At 45.6% G+C, this 16,698-nt stretch overlaps 1 protein-coding gene across 1 annotated transcript; it reads left to right on the plus strand.

Moving 5' to 3' along the window:
* The first annotated feature begins 6,288 nt into the window (after nt 1-6,288).
* Nucleotides 6,289-15,340, plus strand: LOC130474714 (trypsin-like). The gene is made up of 5 exons (XM_056846412.1): nt 6,289-6,346; nt 7,226-7,382; nt 10,854-11,107; nt 14,230-14,366; nt 15,188-15,340. Exons 1-5 carry the CDS (start codon nt 6,289-6,291, stop codon nt 15,338-15,340), a joined length of 759 nt encoding a protein of 252 aa, XP_056702390.1.
* Nucleotides 15,341-16,698: the final 1,358 nt, after the last annotated feature.

Raw genomic sequence — 16,698 nt, forward strand, 5'->3', positions numbered from 1 at the left:
GCCATCCCTCTTTCAGGTTGTCTCAGCAATGGGCAGCAATGGCAGTTAGGCAACGATGGCAGTTGGAAGTCATCTAATTATTTCCTCCGTTTGCGTAATTTATTTATTTAAAATTTTTTATGCCTTGACCAGTTTCCTCCTCCTGTACTTCAAGGAAAGACTACATCACTGGCCAGCCATCCTTTTTCAGGTAGTCTCAGCAATAGGGTTGTGCATATCGATAAACCCGAACCGAAAATAAACCCAAAATTAGCCATTTCGGTAATTTTCAGGCTTCGGGTTTACTGAATGCCAAAACCTGGAGGTCTCCCCGAAGCCCAATAGGCGATTCCCGAAAAAGCTGAATAAATATTTGGCTTTTTTGGGTTCGGCTATTCGCCTTTGCTCAGAGGCTCTGTGCTCACTCCCCTTTTTCTATCTTTTTTTTACTGGTTTTGTTAGGTGCCCATAGTTGGGGCCCTTTTGAGATGCGGATCGTGTAATCGGAGCCAACTTGGTCTGACCAACCTTTCAGCAAGTTGATCTGGATCAAGCATAAGGATTTTTTAAAAGACAGGGCTCACCAACTCCCATCCGGAGGGATATACCCGCCAACTAAAAAGAGCCAGCTTCAACAGCTGCTGACTACCAGGCTTCCGAAGGAGATTTCTTCATCCACGCAGGTGAGCAATCTCCTTCAGACAGACTCCGTGGTCAAGGCTTCGGCTGGCTCCAATCTCACCCTCCCCTGAAAACCCGCTCTGAAAAGGTTACCCCAAGTAGAGGCTTTGTTTCCCCGCACCATGACCATCTCTTGAAATCAGATTTTTGATGGCCACAATAAAGGACTGCTCACAGGGTGTCATTTGCCACCAAAAGAAATGTTTTCTGTGCCTTATTTCTCTTGCATTTAAATATTTTTCCTCAGTTTAGAAGCTAATTTGCATGGATATCATACTATGCGCCCCAGATATGAAGGCAGCCCCCAGACTTTGAGGTGCTAGCCTGGCAATCAGCTCTTTCCACCAGTCTGTGGCAATGCTGATCTTCTGAACCTAAAAACTGATGGACAGCTCGGCTCGCAAAATGCCTGGAGGATCAGGGCAACCCCTTTGCGAGCCCATAAATTGGACCTCCTGTCCCAAAGTTCACCAAACTTTGGTGACCATCTAAGGAGAGTCCCTTGCAGCCATGCTGCAAATTTGGGGGCTCTACCTCCAAAAATCCCCCCAGGAGTTTTGAAAAAAATCCCCATAGACTATAATGGGCCCAAATTTTTCAGCAAACCCGGTAATAACCCAAATGCCAATATTTACCACTATGGGTATTTGGCTTATTCCGAGTTTACTGAAAAAAATCAGGCCCAATAAACTTGAACCCGAAATCTACCGAATTATTTTTTTTTTGCACAACCCTACTTAGCAATGGCCACTGGTCAACGATTGCAGTTTGAAGTTAGCTAATTAGTATTATTATTTATTTAAAACATTTTTATGGTGTGGCCAATTTTCTTCTCCAGTAGTTCAGGGAAAGACTTCCTCAGAGGCCATCCATCCCTCTTTCAGGTGGTCTCAGTGATGGCCTTTGGTCAGTGACGGCAGTTGGAAGTTAGCTAATTAGGCTAGCCTGATCTCATCAGATCTCAGAAGCTAAGCAAGGTCGACCCTGGCAAGTGTTTGGATGGGAGACCTCCAAGGAATACCAGGGTTGTGACATGGAGGCAGGCAATGGAAAACCACCTCTGAATGTCCCTTGCCTTGAAAACCCTACAGGGTCACCATAATTCAGATGTGACTTGATGGGGGGGGGAATAGTATTATTTATTTCAAGCATTTTTATGTCACCTTTCCATCCAGTTCAGGGACCCCAAGGTGGTAAACAGTCAAAACATAAAAACAAATATTAAAATGGATACACACACGCACACACACACACTCGCACAATGAAAAAAAAATCAACAAAACATACATATGAATGGAGAGGGTCAGTGAGTGAGGGTCAATCACTAATGTATTTTTTGTTGTCATCACAATGTTCCCTCAGAAAGGGGATTTATTTGGTACTGCATTTCATCTTCACTCTAGTTACACAAAAACCTAGTCCTTCCTCCCATGAGCAAACCATTATTTTGAGAGGTGGCTGGAATACGGTTGTATGTCCAGCTGACATACATAGAGATGTAACTGTTCCACCTACCCACTCCACTTGAAGCTTGGCACCATTCTGTGTATTTAAAAAAAAAGAAAAGAAAACCATTTCGTTTCGAAGCCCAGCAAGGCTGCGCATTCCTTCACAACTGACATGAGTACTGTGTGCATGCTCAGAAAAACTTCCGCGCACAAACCCCTGGCAATAAACACTAGCAAACATGACCCCTTGGCTATTTATATCCCGCCTTTCTGTTTTGTTTTTTTTTAAAAACCATGGAGGCTTACAAACAAGTATTAACTACAACTTGATAAAAGCCAACGGAAGGGGTTTTGCTAGGGTTGGCAGCTCCAGGTTGGAAAATACCTGAAGATTTTGGAGATGGAGCCAGAGAAGAGCGGGGTTTAGGGAGGGGAGGGACCTCAATGGAGTATAATACCATACAGTCTACCTTCTAAAGCGACCCTTTTCTCCAGAGGAACTGATCTCTGTTGTCTGGAAATCAGTTGTACTAGTGGGAGATCTCCACTCACCACCTAGTGGTTGGCAATCCTTGGTTTTGCAGTCACTCTCTTTCCCTTCTGCAGAGAGGCTGGTGGAGAGATGACAAGCAATTTGGCCAGCTTCATTGGGAGCCCCCCAAGTTTGTTTGTTTGTTTGTTTGATTTGCATCCTGCCCCTCCCTGACCAAGGCCAGGCTTGGGGCACCTCACATTGTTCAGAATAATGATAATATAACATATTCAATTTACGACAATAATATAATAATACATAACACTCTATTAAAACTCTAGTAAAATCTAAAAATCACACATTTCATAAATACCCAGGCATAAGATTATCCATCAAGTCAGGAAGAAAAGGTGAGGGGGTAGGCTTCCCAACCTCCAGGTACTCACTGCAAGGATATCCAAAGGATATAGAAACTGAGCAGGTAAGTTAATACACAATAGGAATACAAAAAAAGTGTGTGTGTACAAGAACAAGTCAAATATACAATAATAGACTACCTGCTCAGTTTCTATATCCTTTGGATATCCTTGCAGTGAGGTTCTTTCTCCTCTGAATACAATAGTTTGCATATTACTTATATGTGCTTTATTGAGTTCTCCACAAGTGCATAACTTTGATTCCTCGTTCTCCTATTTTGTACTTGGAGCCCGATTTTGAATACTAACCTCCAGGTACTAGCTGGAGATCTGCTGCTATTACAACTGATCTCCAGCCGATAGAGATCAGTTCAGCTGGAGAAAATGGCCGCTTTGACAATTGGACTCTATGGCATTGAAGTCCCTCCGCTCCCCAAACCCCACCCTCCTCAGGGCATGCCCCCAAAACCTCCTACCAGTGGCAAAGAGGGACCTGGCAACCCTACGAGGTGGACTATTCTCAGATGAAACCAAGTAGTAAGAGATGGTAAAATGAGTGCAGGGAGGCCGGTTATGACTGTTGCTGCCCTCAACCATAGGCCTGGCTGAACATCTCTGTTATACATGCCCTGCAGAATTGTGCTAAGTCACTCAGGGCTAGGGTTGCCAGGTCCCTCTTCGCAACCGGCGTGAGATTTTGGGGGTGGAGCCTGAAGAGGGCGGGGTTTGGGGAGGGGAGGGAGTTCAATGCCATAGAGTTCAATTGCCAAAGCGGCCATTTTTCTCCAGGTGATCGGATCTCTATCGGCTGGCGATCAGCTGAATTAGCAGGAGATCTCCTGCTACTACCTGGAAGTTGGCAACCCTACTCAGGGCCCGGGTTTCATTTGACAGAGCATTCCACCAAGCCAGAGCCAGAACCGAAAAGGCCCTGGCCCTGGTTGAGGACAGCCAGATACTTCTCAGGCTGGGGACCACTAACACGTTGTTACGGGATGAGCTCTCTGAGGGATGTATTTGGAGAGGCGGTCCCGCAGGTACGATGATTAGGGCTGCCAGGTCCCCCTCCTGATCAGTGTGAGGTTTTAGGGGGTTGGGCTGGGGCAGCTGCATGCTCAAGCAATGACGTCACTTCCGGTTTTACTTCTGGGAGTGCAGCATCACCGCAGCCGATTTATCACTCAACCCCCCTAATTTGGGGGTTTGAGTGCTGAAGCAGCCACGGCGATGCGGCACTTCTGGAAGTAAAACCGGAAGTGATGTCATTGTGTGCGCGCCTGAGTGCGCACACAGCCACTGCTCCGGAGCACCTGGGTGGATTGCCAGGCAATTGTGTGCTGAAACCACCCACCTGGCAACCCTAACAATGCTCCCAGATCATTAAAGGGCTAGTTTGAAACTCAATTTTAATCTAGATATGTATTATCTGTTTCTCTCTGACCTTGTGACCATCAATTTTATTATGCCAATAAAGGTTATCTGATTCTGATTCTAATATGGGATGAAAAGGTCTCCCTAATTCTCTGGGTGTTTTTGTTTATTTAAGGAGGGTCTGATGCACACAAGCCACACTGGGAAGGTTTCCAGCAGAGGAGCAAACCCATAGCTGGCAGCTGTGGCCAGTGATTCAGACAACTTGTGCAAGGAGAGCAAAGCAGTCTGTTACGAGCAGAGAGTGGTTGTGTGAGTCGTCGCCGCACAGGGCAGATTTTTGGCGGGCATCTTCCTCCTTCTGCGACAATTACCTATTATATCATCAGGAAGTTTAAATAATCCCAACAATGGACTGGGTCCTCGTCACTCGGATATGAAAGATAGAGGCGGAGGTGTCAACAGGTACTTCCTGATTAACCAAACTCCACTAATCTGGGGCAGGGAATAAAAAGGCAGGAGGGGAAGGAGACAGGACCCAGGATCGTGCAGCTTTTTGGGGAGTGAGAAATCTCTTCTTCAGCTTCTGTGCTTCCAGGGCCCTTCAAGAGGTATTATTCCTGGTGTCTTCCTTCCCCGGGCAAAGAGGATTGCATTGTTTCAAGGGTTCTCCCTTTAGGGAATCCTGCTCGGATTTTGTCTGTAGGCTGAAGGAGTTCCTTAATCTTGAAAGCCGATAATACAACCGATTCTTTGTTCTCACTGTCTGACTTGAGATATCATCAGCTTTTGACGTGAATCTCTGGGCAGACCAGGCCAGGCAGCAAATTCCTCTCAGGGTGCAGCCTCCAGACGAGGATTCGACCAGGCTCTTGCCGCACCAAAACTTCTCAGCCAGGAGCTTCCAGGGGTACAACTTTCCGATGAACTCTTGCACTCTGGACCATAAATGTAACTAGCTCAGGCATCTTTCTGTGCTCTCTGGATGTTTAATTGTTCTCGGTGTGTACCTTGTGGGGTGAGAACCGCATGGATGGATTGAGCCTTGGGATGTTAATTTTTTTGTTCTTCTAGCATTATTAATTTATCGGGATAAGATCCTGATCTCCTCCAGCAGAGTTAGTGGGGAGGATTTCTAGTGTATCATCAGGCAGAGATGATAAATAATTCTTACAGAGGAAGGAGCTGGATTTGTCGTGTTCCCCATCAAATTATTGGTTAACTGAGTTGTTCTATGCATGATGAAACTATGGAACTCCCTGCAAAGGGATATCCATTTGGGACCACCTTAAGCAAATTTTAGATGCCAGGCAAAGGCTGTTCTTAGGGGCTTATGGTTGTTCCTTTGCTTTTGAAAGCTTGCAAGCTGCTTTCAGTGCGATATCCTGGCAGAAAAGTGGCATAGATTTAAAAAATACATCCCATAACGCCTAACGAAGTGAGAGATTCTAGAGTCTGCAATTTCAGAGAGCAGGCAGGAGTGTGGATTTCCCCCCCCCCCATTATTTTGTAATACAAAATAATCTTTGCATTTGGTAAACTACTTCCTCAGAGAAAAGCACTAAATCTTTGTGATATGCCGGTTTACTACCTGCAGGGAGCTTTTTACATAGGACAGCATTCATAAATAGGTTCCTCAACAGCAATCTGAAATGATGCAGATCAGAATTCTAACAACTCTTCGTATACAATGTACAGAAATGTTTCCCAGTGATGCCGATTTCCCTCTCACTTTTATTGGGATGACCCTAGCAGGGAGGAAGAAGCATCCCTTTTAGAGTTCTTTGCCTCTCTTTCTAATCTGCTCATTTTCTCCTTTAGCTTTGCCCTTGCATTTAAAGCCCTTGGAACAAAGATATTATTTCCTTCCAATCTTGTTTCCAACAGGAAATCTGATTCCAGGAGAGAACTATCCCCAACTATGACGCTTCCTATTTTCAGGGAGTTGCTAACTGTCCTGCTGTTCCTGCTGTCTGCTGGTAAGTTTTAGGGTGGGCACAGAAGTGTATGCGCCATTAGAGGTATGCTAAATATGTCTGAGCGTATGGCTGCCTGGAATGTGCTCAATTTATGGATGTGTGTGTATGTGAAAAGCATTTGATGGGATTTCCTAATATTTCTGCCACCTCTCAACTAATCAGTGTGGAAAGACTAGAAGGATTATGCGGCCTTGGAACCATAACAGCCATGAGGACTAGGAACATTAAAAAGGGAAGAAAACAGAGATGTCATATTTCACACTTGTACAGATGCGCGGACACCACAAATCCCTGGTTGTATGGCTCAAAAGAAGTTCATTACATGTTGCTTAATTTTAGCTTCTTCTTCCTTCTTTAAGATTTGGAGAGACAAATGAATTTCCAAATGCATGCATGTGGCATGAGAAAAAGCATGAGGAACCCTGCACACCTTTATCTCTTTCCCACATTAAATTTGTTCCGTGTACATTGTGTGCAACATATGCATAATTGCAAAAAAGGATCAAAAATACAGTAGACAGACAGTTAGATACAGGTAGACCAAGTCTCCTGCCTCTGGCCTCTGGCTTCCTGCTGCTGCCCAGTTCAGCAGCAAGGGAAAAATGAGGAGGGGAGTGCTGTTGCAGAGATTGCTAGAGTGTCGTGGCAACATGTGACATCACTTCTGGTTACATGAGGGGAAGAGATGTTGTGGCATCATGTGGGGCGGCGAAATGCCTGGCCCTGCCCCCAAAGCTTCTGGAGGTTGTTGGCAGCTCTGGACAGACAGATAGATGCGAAAACGTAACATGTTTCATTTGCAACATGAATATCTCTTGCTTGGGTGGCTTTCCTACATCTCCTCTGAACACTGCTTGTTTTTGGTTTATGCTCCTCCAGCCTCTGCAGAAGACGTGCGGATATCTGGCGGGAAGCCATGTACCCCCCATTCACAGCCATGGCAGGCGGCTCTTTTTTCTGGCTTTTCCATGAAATGTGGCGGGACCTTGATCCACAAGTCCTGGGTACTGAGTGCTGCCCATTGTAAAATGAAAAAGTAAGTATACCATTCAGCGACCCTATTTAGGAGAGTCAAGTAGATGTTCAGGAACAGCATTGTGGGGGCCTGCGGTGGGAGAAGGAGAGGGTTGCCAGCTCTGCATTGGGAAATAACTGGAGATTTGGGGGGCGGAGCCTGAGGAGGGCGGGGTTTGGGGAGGAGAGGGACTTCAATGCCATCGAGTCCAAAGGCCAAAGAAGCCATTTTCTCCAGGAGAACTGATCTCTATCAGCTGGAGATCAGTGGTAATAGCCGGAGATCTCCTGCCACCACCTGGAGGTTGGCAACCCTAGAGAGGGAAGAAGCGGAAAAATTGCCTCCCTCTGCTTAAGAAAACTTAAGGCGCATTTCATGATGAGAAAATGTGGGGTATAAATCTCTAAATAAAGTCTCTCCCGAGTCACCTGTGACTGTCATGTTACGTGTGCACACCAAGGAAATGTGTGACAGACAGCGGATATTTAAACCATCTGAATAACAGATATTGGAAATGCAAATACAGAACCTGGTTTGACTGCAATCTTATGCACAGTTACTTGGGAGAAAGCCTATTCAGCTAACTGGGATTTACTTCCAGATCAATTTGGAGGACTGAGCTGTAATGTGAACCATGGAGTTAGAATGTGTGGGTTTTTATCTGGGAGGAGGGGAGTGTTTATACCTTATTTACTCAAAAGGAAGAATGTCTTGAATGTAAGATGACCTCCCCCCCCCCATACACACATACATAAAAATGTTATACCCAAACAGATTTTCATTACTGGACATTGTAGAAAAATCAGGGATCAATAATTCCTGTTTTCTGATTCTGCTCCCACCCTTTGCAAACAGGCTGAAAGTGATTCTTGCTGAATTTGCAATTTAACCAGATCTGTTAAGAGTTTACTGGTATACATTAAAGCATAGGCTGTTACCGCACTAGGTATTCCCAGCGATGTATCAAGAGTTTGGAAATGTTATAAAAAACATCGCTTTAAAAGGGTTTTTGGATACTACGGCTAAAAAATGGTTGGAAGACGTCTTCACAACTAAAGGGGCCAAACAAAGTGCGAACAGTATTTTTTATAACAGTTTCAAACTCTTAATACATTGGTGGGAATATGTAGAAAGTGTGAACAGTATTTTTTATAACATTTTCAAACTTAATACATTGCTGGGAATACCTAGTGCGGTAACAGCCAATAGGAAAATGTCAGCCAGCACAAAACAAAAGTAGAATGAAAGGGGGGTATAACATTCACTAATATATGTATTGTAGGGTAAATGAAATGTACTTTCTTTGATCAGACGAACTGTCTGCCAAACATTATCTTGAACTCAGCCAAACAGATGTGCAGTCAAGGATAGCCAAAGGTAATTAAGACATAGATAAGACATCCGCTGAAGGATACTGAATCATATATCATGAGTCAAAATAGACAGTCCTTGATAAAATGAACCACCAAGCCACAATTACCAGATGTGTTGTAAAGTGCAAATAAAGTTTAACAGGAGTTGGGAAGCGAGCAGCTTCTGCTAACTCTGTTAAGGAAAAACTACAAGCAGAAGCATACAGAAGGTATGGATTGATTTAAGCAGTATTCCATAGTTAATGGTAATACAAGTGCCACAATTAAACACTTCTCAATATGGGATTGGTAAGGAAAGGAAGCAACATCTCCTGGCTCTCTCAAAGGTAAGAAAAGCCGTTAAAAGAACACCTGGCAGGCTGCAAATGCTAGTGTGCAAGCTAACCTCTTAGCTCCTTGGCTACTGGAGGAATCTCCTGGCTCTCTCAAAGTGAGGGGGTTCTTCCAGATGTCCAGCACATATATAGCATCACCAGGTCTGAGACTCAATGGCATGATACCCTCCCCTCCCCAAATCCCGCCTTTCCCAGGATTTGCCCCCAAATCTCCAGGACATTTTTCAACTTAGAGCTGGCAGCCTTATTTGTAAGTGAAGTTAAGATGATTCAGTCACTCTTTTGATGGCATATTTGCAAAACACAAAAAAATCCAACAACCCCAAAAACCTAGCTGTGTATTTTAATAAGCAGTGTACCTAAGTTTTACTTATACTGGAAAACTAATAGCAGCTAAAAGAAAGAATATGTGTTCAAATGACACAGGCGTTCATGACCTTTCACTGCCAGGTAGGTTGCCAGCATTTGTCAGTGAGGCTGCTCTAGGGTTGCCAACTGCCAGGTAGTAGCAGGAGATATCCTGCTAATTCAACTGATCTGCAGCCAATAGAGAGCAGATCACCTGGAGAAAAATGGCAATTGAACTCTATGGCATTGAAGTCCCTCCCCTCCCCAAACTCCGCCCTCCTCAGGCTCCACCCCCAAAATCTCCCACCGGTGGCGAAGAGGGACCTGGCAACCCTAGGCTGCTCCTAGGGTTTCCAGCAGGATGACTGGAGGTGGGGATATCAATGGCATGTGATGTCAGCTGCATCCCAACGTCGCTTCCGGGAAAAACCCAGAAATGATGCAGGGTAGCTCTAGGAATTGCTGGAAATTGTCGTTTTACCATTCAGGTAATTCTTAGAGTTACCCTCTTTCATTTCCTTTTTCCTTTTTCTGGAAGCAATGTGGCAACTCAGCTAATCTCACCTTAAAAACAAACATTTCCCCCATGGCAGGCATCAGAACCTGGGGGTGGGGCATCAGAATCAGGGAGTCCCCCACCCCAACTGAGGGATTGGTAATCCTATCTGCTCCTGTGCTTTTAAAGGCCACCCCCCCATGAAGAAATGACAGAGGCAAATGCTCTCCCCGTCACCTAGGGTTCCCAAGTCCGTCTTTGCCACCGGCAGGAGGTTTTTGGGGTGGAGCCTGAGGAAGGCGGGGTTTGGGGAGGAGAGGGACTTCAATGCCATAGAGTCCAATGGCCAAAGCAGCCATTTTCTCCAGGGGAACTGATCTCTATCGGCTGGAGATCAGTGGTAATAGCAGGAGATCTCCTGCCACCACCTGGAGGTTGGCAACCCTAGAGAGGGAAGAAGCAAAAAATTGCCTCCCTCTGCTTAAGAAAACTTAGGGCGCATTTCATGATGAGAAAATGTGGGGTATAAATATCTAAATAAAGTCTCTCCCGAGTCACCTGTGACTGTCATGTTATGTGTGCACATCAAGGAAATGTGTGACAGACATCAGAAGGAAGTCATTGTATATATAAACCAAGTGGATATTTAAACAATCTGAATAACAGATATTGGAAATGCAAATACAGAACCTGGTTTGACTGCAATCTTATGCACAGTTACTTGGGAGATCGGCTGGAGATCTCCTGCTATTACTACTGCTATTACTACTTATCTCCAGCCGATCTCCCAAGTAAATGTGCATAAGATTGGAGATCAGTAATAATAGCAGGAGATCTCCAGCTAGTACCTGGAGGTTGGCAGCCCTAAGTAGAGCTGGTAATGTTCCTCCCCCCCGATGCTATTTCTCAGCAGAGACTGATTGTGTGTGCTTCTTCGCAGGCCATTTTTCATTCGCCTCGGAGAGCACAACCTCAAGCGGGTGGACTGGTCTGAGCAGCTCAAAATCGCCTCCAAAGTCATCATCCATCCTGGCTACAACCCGCAAACGAAGAACAATGACATCATGCTGGTTAAGCTTCTGCTTCCGGCGTGTATCAAGGACAAAGTCCAAACCCTTCCCTTGCCCACCAGTTGCCCGGTGCCTGGGACGGAATGCCTTGTGTCTGGATGGGGCACGACAACGAGCCCGCAAGGTAGGCTAGGAAGCATTCAGATCTCATGAGGTAACTGTTTTGGCAGTGGCATGTGATGTCATCTGCACCCCCCCCCAAAAAACCCAGAAATGATGTGGTAGCTCTAGGAATTGCTGGAAACTCTATGGTTTTACCATTCCAGTAATTTCTAGAGTTACCCTCTTTCATTTTGGTTTTTTCTTCTTCTGGAAGTGATGTGGCAATGCAGCTAATGTCACCTTAAAAACAAACATTTTCCCCATGGCAGGCATCCATGCGGCTACTAGGATGCCAGAGACAGGCTGCCTGCAGATGTTCCTCGAAATAGGAATGTGAATTTTTTTTGCTTTGGGGTAAGACATGTCGCCCTTGGCCTTACGTCTTTATGCATACAGCTTCCAGATTGAAAACTGGATTTGCCACATGGCTCAGGCAGGGTACTTTGGGGTCGGAGGGTCTCCAAATGCTTAAATATTTAATTAAATATTTTTAAGCCTCTGTTAGCCACCACTTTTTTTTGGAAAAATAAGTTTCCCCTTGCTTTCCCCCCACCCCACATTTTAAAAACTGCTGTTAGAAGGTAAGAGATTGACACAAGGCCCCGCCAATAAGCACAGTACGAAGCCCTATGGGGAGGGGAAGCTTTATGAATGACACAAGGACTGTCCAAACAGCTTTGTGCAAAGCTGACTTCTTCTCAGGTCAATGGAAGCTGTTTCTGAAAGACTCACTCCTGAGTTGATGCCCGTCTGCGCGCACCCATACAGACCAAAAACGTTGTACTGTTAATCTTGCATTTTTCTAACGATGGTCAGGCTATTTGGGAAATCATTTAACGCTTAGCTCTTGGAGCTATAGTCATTTGCTGCAAAACAAAAAATCAATTTGGGGGGCAGGAAATTGTAAAGTAGATAGTATATATATCCTCAAATGGTTTTTTCCTGAAAGGCCTGTGAAGAAATTCAAAACTACATTTATTATCATTATCAGGCATCAACATTGGCACCTTCTGGGGGAGCGCTCCCAAGTCCTGAAGGGGGAATTGATGGAAATTGGTGCAAACTTATATATGGATGCTGGCACTTTTTTTACCCAACCCCCATATTATTATTGTTGTTGTTGTTGGCTTTTGTATGCCAACTTTCTCTGCCACTTAAGGGACAGTCAAACTGGCTTACAATCATCTTATATATATCTCTCCCCCCCCCCCAACAAACACCTTGTAGGGCAGGTTGGGCTGAGAGAGCTCTATGATTAGCCCAAGATCACCCAGCTGGCTTCTTGTGTAGAAGTGGGGAAACAAATCCAGTCCACCGGATTAGCGTCCGCCACTCATGTGGAGGAGGGGGGAATCAAACCCGGTTCTCCAGATCAGACTCCACCGCTCCAAACCACTGCTCTTAACCACTATACCATGCTGACTCAGCTTCACAGTAGTAGCAGCTTCATTTATAGTCTGCTTTTCTCACTGAAGCTTAAGGACAATTACAAAATATGAAAAGAAATTCAGTCAGACAGCAAAGCCCCCAGAAAACAATGGAGTAAGACTAGGATTACAGAACCGGAAAATAATACAGTAAAGATTTAAGGCAACAATAAGATACTTAATGCGCGTTCATGCATGGCTGTTTCCTCGTGGCCACCTGCAGTAATATGCAGATTGTGGCTACGTGACCACAAACATGCTTACAACTGATACTTACTGACCAATAGCTAATTGACACATTGGAGATTACATCACCTTCTTGAACTGGTCAGCATCAATACAATCAATTTTAACCTTGTCTGTCTGACATGTAACAAAGCTCGCTATCTAATCCTCAACACCACCCCGCCGACTACTTTGGGATTTTGCTTGGATCATGCTTGCATTTTCCGACTGTCAGCGGTCACCTCGCTCTCCCCACACATTTCCCTTGTGTATTCTGGATGCTGGCTAAACATGAATCCAGAAAATGTGGGCACAATGCATGGAAATACATGGGGAGAGCAAGGCGACCTCTGACAGCCGGAAGATGCAAGCATAATCAAAGCACAGCCCCGGAGTAGTCAGCGGTGTGACTGTAAGGAAACAGCCATGCATAAATGGTCAACATGTTTACAGCTCTTTTGAAGCCCCTAAGCCGAAGCCAGTGTTCATCACTACATCTCATGGCTATGAATGCCATAAATTAGTGACACGTGTGGCCATTCATAGAATCATAGAGCTGGAAGGGACCACCAGGGTCATCAAGTCCAACCCCCTGCACAATGCAGGAAATTCACAACTACCTCCCCCCACCCCACACCCCTAGTGACCAAAAGATGGCCAAGATGCCCTCCCTCTCATCATCTGCCTAAGGTCCCAGAATCAGCATTGCTGACAGATGGCCATTGCTTCCATAGTCTGTCCTGAATCTACTGCCGATCAGTTTTTGTCAGGTAGACCCTTACAGGGGAAAGGAAGAAAATATTTTCTCTGTTGTATAACTTTGCCTTTCAGACCATTGTTTCATCTAAAGGTAAAGGTCCCCTGTGCAAGCACCGGGTCATTCCTGACTTATAGGGTGATGTCACATCCCAAGGTTTCCTAGGCAGACTTTGTTTACAGGGTGGTTTGCCAGTGCCCCAGTCATCTTCCCTTTACCCCCAGCAAGCTGGGTCCTCATTTGACCGACCTCGAAAGGATGGAAGGCTGAGTCAACCTTGAGCTGGCTACCTGAAACCAACTTTCGTCAGGGTCAAACTCAGGTCGTGAGCAGAGCTTGGACTGCAGTACTGCAGTTTACCACTCTGCGCCACAGGGCATCTAGCTTAATGTTTCCTCACCCTGACTAGCATCAGGTCTCTGTCATCTCAGGCAGAGAAAGGTCTTTCCCCCTAGGGCTCTATAACTGGAGATGCCAGATGTTGTGTGTAACAACGCAGGTCCTCTGCCTCATCCACTTTCTCTATTGTACACACAGTCCTATTAACTTCTGCTATGTACCTCCGACAACTTTATCTAAGAACTAAAGGTCTGTATTCTTTAGCACGACTAAGGATCCTATCTATATGTGCCACAAAAAGAGACCAAGGCAGACATCACTAGGCGAATGAGTTGGTTGCAGTGGCCTGCTCTGCCATTAGAGAGCTTCTTCTCTGACCAACATGTTTCTTTGCAGTAAATCTTCCCAACGACTTGCACTGTACAAACATCTCCATCATCGATCATCAGGTCTGCCAGTCCATCTACCCTAATTACATCACTGAGAACATGGTATGCGCCGGAAGGTTGGAAGGTGGTGCAGATTCTTGTCAGGTGAGTCATAATCTCCCTGAGGGATATTTTTGAAGGCAGAGGGAGCACCAGAAGAAGATCCCTGGAATCCTGGAGGTCATAGAATCATAGAATCATAGAGTTGGAAGGGACCACCAGGTTCATCTAGTCCAACCCCCTGCATAAGGCAGGAAACTCACAACTACCCCCCCAGAGACCCCTACTCCATGCCCAGAAGATGGCCAAGAAGATGCCCAGAAGATGGCCTCCCTCTCATGGACTGCCTAAGGTCATAGAATCAGCATTGCTGGCCATCTAGCCTCTGCTTAAAAACCTCCAGGGAAGGAGCACTTACCACCTCTCAAGGAAGTCTATTCCACTGAGGAACTGCTCTAACTGTTAGAAAATTCTTCCTGATGTCAAGACGGAAACTCTTTCGATTTAATTTCAACCCGTTGGTTCTGGTCCGACTTTCTGGGGCAACAGAAAACTCTGCACCATCCTCCATGTGACAGCCCTTCAAGTACTTGAAGCTGGTTATCATATCCCCTCTGAGGCTTCTCCTCTTCATGCTAAACATACCCAGCTCCTTCAGCGACTTGGTCTCCAGACCCCTCACCATCTTTGTTGCCCTCCTCTGGACACGTTCCAGCTTGTCTACATCCTTCTTAAATTGAGGTGCCCAAAACTGAACACAATACTTTAGGTGAGGTCTAGCCTAAACACAACCCAGCAGGGAAATCTCTTGGGCACTTCTTGTGCATTTCCATGAACGCTCCTTGGCTTACTGTTACCTTGATGAGAGGACCATAAGGTGGAGTGGATCGCAGAACTAATTGTTATTGTTTTTTCCTTTCTTGCAGGGTGACTCGGGTGGTCCCCTTGTCTGCGATGGGAAACTGCAAGGGATCGTGTCCTGGGGTCCTGAAATATGTGCACAACCAAATAGTCCTGGAGTCTATGTTAACGTCTGCAAATACGTGGATTGGATCCAAGAAACTATCCGAAACAATTGATGACTGGGTGGCTCAGGGGATCCTGAATTAAATGTGGGAGGGGTGGGAGAAGGGGAATGTTTGTTCTGGAGTTTACTAGACTCCTCCTAGTTTGTTTGTCCCTTGTGTGGTGCTTTTTGCACTTCCTTGCTGCTATGATTTTTTTTGAAGAATGTAAAATAATAAAAGTTGTTTTTGAAATGAAAAATATTTTTTTTTGCCCTTGGGACCACCCAACGTTTGCCATTAGGGTTGCCAGCTCCGGGTTGGGAAATACCTGGAGATTTTTGGGGCGGAGCCTGAGGAGGGTGGGGTTTGGGGAGGGACTTCAATGCCACAGAGTCCAATTGCCAAAGCGCCCATTTCCTCCAGGTGAACTGATCTCTATCGGCTGGCAATCAGCTGTAATAGCAGGGGATCTCCAGCTAGTACCTGGAGGTTGGCAACCCTATTTGCCACTGACCAAGTGAGGTGTAATTGTTAGCATGTTGGACAAGGCAGAGGTCTCCAATTTTGCTGTGCGATGGGCACTTTTGGAATGAGGAAAGGGAGTGGGCACCGCCACAAAATGGCTGCCGTAGGAGAAATCACAAAATGGCTGTCAGGAGTATTAGGGAAATGCTGAGAGGCTACAAGCCAAACATCCTCCAGTGGTAAAGGATAAAGGTTTCTGAATGTCTGCCCCCTGCAGAAACACAGATGATACCTGCTGGGTTCTTCTGAAACAACTCTCACTTCAACGAGGTGGAGGAAAGCCAGAGCTGGCTATTCCCTTTGATAAAGAGATGCTTTAGACAAATAAAAGCAAATAAGTGCTATGGGTAGGGTTGCCCTTGGGACCACCCAAAGTTTGCCACTAGGATTGCCACCTCTGGGTTGGGAACTATGTGGAGTTTTTGGGGGTGGTGCCTGAGAAGGGCAGGGTTTGGAGAGGCGAGGGACTTCAATGCCATAGAGTCCAATTGCCAAAGCGGCCACTTTCTCCAGGGGAACTGATCTCTGACGCCTGGAGATCAGTTGAAATAGCAGGAGATCTCCAGCTACCACCTAGAGGTTGGTAACACTAAGCATGGCCCACCTAGACTCAAGAGATATCCCCAAGTTAGATGTAATGCAGACAAAGGGCAAAGCTAGAATGAAAGACCTTTATGCCCAACGACCCGTGTTGGCATGATTCTAGTTGACCAACCAAATAGATGAACAATGATGTAACTTGACCAATCAGGTATGTTCCTACCCAGGTAATCTAATCGATCAGTTGAATTGCCCTAATGAGACCATATACTCTGCAGCGGTATAGGCTCTAGTTAAGCAAGCACCTCTTCCCAACCATGGGTCCTTGCACTAATGAGATGGAATGCACAGGCCAAACTCCCTCC

Source organism: Euleptes europaea, chromosome 3 (genome assembly GCF_029931775.1).
Source record: "Euleptes europaea isolate rEulEur1 chromosome 3, rEulEur1.hap1, whole genome shotgun sequence".
Classification (NCBI taxonomy): Eukaryota; Metazoa; Chordata; class Lepidosauria; order Squamata; family Sphaerodactylidae; genus Euleptes; species Euleptes europaea.

What these genes read in the sequence shown, in the direction of transcription:
- LOC130474714 (XM_056846412.1), top strand. Translation starts at nt 6,289, where the DNA reads ATGACGCTTCCTATTTTCAGGGAGTTGCTAACTGTCCTGCTGTTCCTG. An exon ending in GCTGTTCCTGCTGTCTGCTG is followed by an intron (nt 6,347 to 7,225) that starts GTAAGTTTTAGG and finishes ATGCTCCTCCAG; the next exon opens with CCTCTGCAGAAGACGTGCGG. An exon ending in GCCCATTGTAAAATGAAAAA is followed by an intron (nt 7,383 to 10,853) that starts GTAAGTATACCA and finishes GCTTCTTCGCAG; the next exon opens with GCCATTTTTCATTCGCCTCG.